This window comes from Thermobia domestica, chromosome 13 (assembly GCF_964235325.1).
Source record: "Thermobia domestica chromosome 13, izTheDome1.hap1.1, whole genome shotgun sequence".
NCBI lineage: Eukaryota > Metazoa > Arthropoda > Insecta > Zygentoma > Lepismatidae > Thermobia > Thermobia domestica.
This window is the reverse complement of record NC_137466.1, coordinates 206,493,873-206,500,855: the sequence shown is the minus strand read 5'-3', so window position 1 is coordinate 206,500,855 and position 6,983 is coordinate 206,493,873. Positions and strand designations below refer to the sequence as shown.

Genomic DNA, 6,983 nt, shown 5'->3' with positions numbered 1-6,983 from the left:
TTAACATTTGGCTTTCAGCCCTCTTTCACTGTCTGAACTTCTTTCCCGATTTTGACCTTTTTCCCGATTGTGTCCTGTATTTTATTCAATTTTGTTCTGAATCACAAATCCTTCGTGTGAGGTACATTTAAGATAATGTTGTAGCACACATGACTTTAATGCTTGTACACCTATCTATTTGACCGATAATTGTCTCCAGACAAGACCTGACACCACTGAATGAATATTGCTGCTCGCTTGTTTCTTGTTGATAAATTAAAAAGAATTGCATGAGCATTTCCTTCAAGTTCAAACTCAAAGATTTTTTTTAATATTAGCTATGTTCATTGGCTGTGCAACCGAAAACATAACTGGGAAAGGGATCTCTTTTCCCCGGCAGTGAACTGAACGGAAGTAAAGTGAACTGTGTGAGCATAAAAGTTTTAATTATGCCAAAATTTTTACCAGTGTGAAAACAACTGTTGGATCTAGGCGAAGTTTTAACTATAATAGTAGTCTGCGCTTCATACTTTATCTTCACCTTATTAGAGGTTATGAAAAGAGCAGAAGATTTATTTGCGTATGTGGCATAGTGTTTGTTTGTTTACTATTGTGTTCTTTTAATAACGGAAGTAATAAAATACATTACGTGTGGGTATCGCCAGCGATGTTTTGACATTTGCTAGGAAGAAAGGTAAAGTGCTTGAGATATTGACATGGCCAAAAGAAATGTAAGTTACGTTAAACCACAAGATCCATCCTTCTTGAGGGAATTCAAAGAAAGAGCTGGGTATAAAGAAGGCCCAACAGTCGATACAAAGAGAGAAACTCTACCTGCCACCAGCCAAGAGGACACAGAAGATAGGGATGATGAACAGCCTGTTGTTGTTGTGTTGCAACCAGGGGACATTACGGCTGAAGAAGCAGCTCGATTGAGAAGCCTCCAAAATAAGGAAGAAGAAAGTGAGTTAGATACTCCGCCAGCAGATGGACGCATTATGTTTCGGAAACCTTCAAACAGAGATGATCCAGTTGAGACTGAAAATAATAAAACAAGTGGAAAGAAAAGACAGCAAAAGCAGGATAACGAGGAGAAGCGAAAGAAGCAGAAGGCATTGAAGTCTGTGAGAAATCCATGTTTGTTGTCATTTGATGAAGAAGAAAACGACGACGAGGATAGCTGATGGAAGTAACATGTATGCTCATCGACGTGAATTAGTGTGTTGTGTGGATTAGTACTATGTCGAAGGTAATTGTTTACAGGTTACTGTGATATTTTCGGCAGGGCATGTTTAGCAGAATGAATCCAGAAACAAGTAAAGAATAGGAAAAAAAAAATACAGGAGAAATAAATGGTGCCAGTACTTAGTCCTAACATTATGTAACCTAATATTAGAATAAATAAGCGAAATAATATCATTTTGTGGAATCTAACATAAACTAACGTAATCTAAACCGAAATTACCGAAATTGTAACATTCGTTTTAGAAAAAAACTGCTTGACTCCTGCTAAACATACGCCTTTTCGACATAAGTAGAGATCCCATATCTTGTTTTACATATATGATTGGGTGCTGGTCAAGTTTAGGCATACCACATTTTGCAAAATTTACAGGGTAATAGTATACAACGGGTCCTCATCTTCCGTGCGCGTGGGTACTTCCTACTGTTGCACTATGTATAAAAATGATTTTATGAAATTTACAAGTGGTAATAGAACACGCAAGGAACCCAGATCATGTCGTATTCACACACCAACATGAAGTGTGAAAACACCGTGATCTGCGTTTCTTATGTGTTCCATTACCACTTCTACATCAAATAAAATCATTTTCATACGTAGTGCAGCAGTAGGAAGCATCCACGTGCACGTGACATGCGATATGTGTTTCAAATGCCCCACACATACTCATACATAACGTACAAGGGCACATTATTATTCTTCGCATACCATATGAAAAAAAAAAAAAAACAAATTCCTAGAAAAACATCTTACAAGGGCACATTTCAAGAATGCAGTAAAAATAAGGGAGTACCAAGCGAAAACGCGCACTGAATAAGTACAAGGGGCATAGTATTTTTATTTAAAAAATATAAAGCACTGTAAAAGTTAATGCCTAGAATGACCTACTGAGCAACATACAAGTGCTTACGCCCATGTGATGAAATTTTAATAGAATACTAAACATTCAATCCACACAAAAGAAACACTCATTAAGTAGAATAGAAGATTTCAAAGCACCAATATAAAAACAGATAAAAATCGTACACCTGGTTCACGATCCACGCACTTTACTTACAGGTGCTTATACCACCACCATCCTTCCTCATACTACTCCAGCGTGCTGCCACCTACCTGGAGAACACAAAGCACAAGTAACATCAATGGACGCAGAACCCTAAAAAAAAAAATGGCAACTCCCCGTAGGCGGAACCTCTGGCTAGAACTGCAGGACGTTATACGGCCCGCAAGAAAATTCCCGACAATACAAATTGCCAGTAAATGAAAGTATTTAAAAAAAAAAAAAAAAAAAAACGGGTTGGGTTCAGCTCACAAAAACTTCTACGGAATGACCCCTCAGACCTTCCGTTTTCTTCACAAAAACCGGTAAGACCTGCTACTACTGCATACAACTCTCAAACAGTTGAAGAACGTTCGCCGTCAAACAAAACAAACAAGGATTGCGATCACAAAGGTGACTACACCAATGTTGTTTTTTTTATATTCGTATCACCAGGAAAGTGAACGACACTCGCTTCGTTACCCCATTTTTAAGTTCCTAGATGTTCAATGAATAATCTGTACAAGACTGCACTTCGTGCGTCCTCGGTAACTGACGAGCATTCACGTATACTATTAACCAAAATAGTATAGCTGTATTTTCGGTTTACAAGTGTAAAATTGGGTTAAGTTTAGAGTTGCCCCTCTGTTTTTTATAAAAATTAGGAAAATTTACAGGAGAAATAGGGTAAGAAATGATGATTTGGAGTTCTTATGTGATGTGTAAGTGTCAAAGTTTGGCAGTAAAGTTATGTTTAATACGAGAAAAGATATGTAGAAGTGGGTGCTATTTGCAACACGCGGAAGTTTTCGATGATTGAACAGCATGGTAATCGCATAGGATGGGGAATCGGTGCGTTGAATATGAATTTCCGCATTGAGTTTTACAGACTTATATAAGAATAATGAAAAAAATCTATTAAATTTTCATGAGAATCATGGTTTACTGTATTTAAGTGTTAGTTGAATCTTAATTGAGAACTGTTCTAGTCTAACTATAGTCTTAACAGGTAACCTAACTGAACCTAAATCTAACTTAAACTAACCTAGCCTAAAATAACCTAGCCTAATCTAACAATTTTTAATGTTTAACTGCATTTTTGTAGGTTGGAAACTGGAGGGGCAACTCTAAACTTAAGCCGTAAAATCATTACAAATGCTTTACGACGGTTGAAATAAGTAAGAAGATATAATACGCCGGCGGAATATTTCTGCACAGTGCACAAAAGATGTATATTGTTTACAAGTGTAGTGATACTACTGTGAAACCATTGCAGGTGCTATTGCAACTCGTATCATTGCGAACACTTACGTGTTTTCACTACCCTCGATTATGCATATACCTACCATCACTGATGTACCTCCTTCTTTCGGACGCGCGTGCCCACCAACATCCCCCTGGACTGGCTCTGTTAGATAGCATTCACGCTGGTCACCTAATACTGGTTGGTTTGCTTTTTGCACTGTAGTTTTATGTCATCCGTCTGGACGCTGTATTTATACGCAAATCGCAAAAGAATTGTAATTTTTCGACAACTTACGTTTTCACCCTTGGATTTCATCTGTGAGAATGTCATGTTGATCAGCGTAAATCGTCTGGTCAATAAGAAGAAAATTAGTGAAAAAATTATAACTTTGGGTTTACTCGAGCAGACAGCTGTATCAAATAGAAGATTTATAGGTAAGGTACGATGTGAAACATTTTTTCATGAAGGAATGAGAGAGAGTGAATATAAGACATTACGGTCAGAGTACGGCATATTACGATTAATCTTCAGTGATAGTAAAAGTAAGATGAAGTGAAATTTTTTGAGTTTTAAGTCCCACAATTATGCCGGCTAGGCTAAAGGAGACGGTGATCATGAGCAATGAAGAAAGTGGGAGGAAACGGGAATACCCCGAGGAAACCTATGCACACGATGTTTGTCCATCACAAAGTTCACTTGGTAGGAGCAGGTTTTGAACCCGGGATCCCATGCACCAGGGCTGAACGCTCTACCACTGAACCACCGTGGCATGATAGTGGAAGTATTGTGCTCTTCCACTTCCCTCGTATATGTGTATACCCGCCGTCGCTGAGGCGCCTGCTCCCTACAGACGCACCCCCTCACTACCACTCAGACCTTTCTGCTACGCTCCTGCTCTGACTCTATTAGATAGCATTCGTTCTCTTTAGAAGCCACCTAGCACAAGTTGGTTTGTGTTTTTGCACTAGTTTTTATACCATACGTCCACATTCTATTTGTACTGAGTTCTCCTGAAATCAAGCTGCAAGTAGTAATGTACACTCATGTCCAAAATTATTGTCGCATGTCTATAAGTATGTTGTAGGAATATAATTTGATAACGAATTCGCCCGGTATTTCTTATAATGTTAGTATGTGTGTAATCGGCAAAGACATGTATGTGGTAAAAAGCAGTAAATAAGAACAATAAAGCGAAAATAAAACTTTCTTGTCCATTTAGCAACATTTTGTTTTATTCACTCTAATTTTCGTATTTATAATTACTTTCCTATGAAATTTACCACAAATATACATTTCCCGATTATACACATAGTATCAGTATTAAGAGTACCCTGCAAAATCATTATCAAATTATATTTTTACAAGAAGACAGTTATAGATATGCGACAATCATTTCGGACATGAGTGTACCTCCTCAGTTAGTACTTTGCTATGCTAAAAGAAATACAAAGCTCTAACCTAACCTGAACATGTAAGAAATGTGTCAAAATTGGTAGATCGTCTGCTCGAGTAATCCCGAATTAAATACTAAGTAATACAGCTGTATTTTAGTGGAGGATTAGTCGTGTGTGCTTTACAGCGGTTAAAATAAGTGAGTAGGTGTGAGGAAAATTCTATTAGATACTATTTTCCACCCGCGGAATATTTCTGCACAACGTACAGAAACTATAATTATTTTATAAGTGTAGCGTTAATAGTGTAAAACCATTACAAGTGCTGCGGAATTCGTTTAATTGTGAGAACCCATGTGTTTTCAATACCTTCTCTTATGCATACACCCAGCATCGCTGACTTATGTAGTCTTTTTGGACGCGCGGGCCCACCAGCTTACGATTTACACGCAAATCGTGAAAGAATTGTAATTTACCAACAATTACTTATGTTGGCCTCCTTGGATTTCATCTATGCAAAGTGGGCTAATATCATGTCGCACAGTGTAAATCTTTTGGGGGTCAATAAAAATAGAATCAGTGAAAGAATTCGGCTATAAATTTTTTTAACAGTGATTTCAAGTGGTGTGCCTACACTTGGCCTGCACGCATTATTACGTTAATACCGTATATTGGAGTGGTAATAACGTGGTAATTCCAAAGTTGTATCCTTTTCACCCTTTCTTTGTACAACAATGGATGAATAATACACGTCGCACAAGAATATGGGATCTATTGTTATGCGTAAAGCATCCCATAAATTACATACAATCGCCTTTATGAGTATATTGACACATCCTACAGCCACTGTGCTGTACCTCCTGCTTTGATCTGAACTGGATAATAAAGGTAACTTGTAATGACTACTTAGTTACATTTTGTTTTATTCACTCTAATTTTCGTATTTATAATTACTTTCCTATGAAATTTATATGAAACTACTTAGTGCGTTTATTTATTTAATATTATTATTATTATTTTTTCAGTTATAGGTAAGATTTTGTCTTCGTCACCGAAAAGTATGTCTTAATGAAAATCTAAGAAATAATGCATTACTCGGAAATTACCACATTATGTATGTATACTATGTTTTGTAAATCATACCATTCTTGATCAATAATTTTGTAGGAAGTGATAAATCAAATATAAGGACATGAATTTATGGTAGTGAATTTTTTATATTGCTAGCCAATGTGACTTTATTTCGATGGTTGTTCTGGTATTTTTGTCTTTTTGGTGGAGAATTTTTTTCCCGAAAGAAATAGTGAGTGTTTGTAGTGTTGAACACATCCTTGCAGTTTGTAAGTTAAGTAATAATAGTCTATTTGTATTTTTAATACTTTATGTAAATAATTGTTTAAAAAGATCCATTACACTGATAACCGCAAGTATGATTAACAGTTTTTTTTTTTAAGAGAAAAAGTAAGATTTTACGATTTTTATGAGACAACAGTAAGATTTTACGATTTCTATGAGAAAAAAAGTAAGGGTCTTACAATTTTTATGAGAAGAAAGCAGGATTTTACGATTTTTAAAAAGAAGAATAAGGTTGTACGATTTATTAATGAGAAAAAAGGTAAGATTTTGTGATTTTTATGAGAAAAAGGAGGATTTTACGATTTTTTGAGAAAAAGGAGAGTTTTACAATTCTATGAGAGAAAGTAATATTTTACAATTTTTATGAGAAAAAATGCAAGATTTTACAATTTTATGGAGAAAAGGAAGGTAATATTCAAAATTTACATATAACAGATACGTGTATAGTTTCACATAGTTAAGGTAAAAACTATTTCATCAAAAATAATTGCAACACAAGAAAGTGTATTAGAATTTCCGATGAGAGCTTATGTGGTTCGGATCCCACTTTAAGGTCAATCTAAAGTTGTGAAGAAATGTCAGAAAGAAATACAATTTTTCACTTGCAGGGAGCATAGTTTTCAGTTTTAAGAAACTTACGAAAACACGTGTCAGTGTTACTGTACCCAAGTTGGAAGATGGGGCAAGATCTTTGGGTTAGAAGTTTAATTTTCTTTTCTTTTTTCTTCG

The 6,983-nt window shown here is 35.9% G+C and overlaps 1 protein-coding gene across 1 annotated transcript; it reads left to right on the top strand.

The window, feature by feature from the left end:
• Positions 1 to 227: 227 nt before the first annotated feature.
• Positions 228 to 5,231, top strand: LOC145668974 (uncharacterized protein KIAA1143 homolog). The gene has a single exon (XM_081737280.1). The coding sequence runs from the start codon at positions 696 to 698 to the stop codon at positions 1,161 to 1,163; it is 468 nt and encodes a 155-aa protein (XP_081593406.1). The 5' UTR covers positions 228 to 695; the 3' UTR covers positions 1,164 to 5,231.
• Positions 5,232 to 6,983: the final 1,752 nt, after the last annotated feature.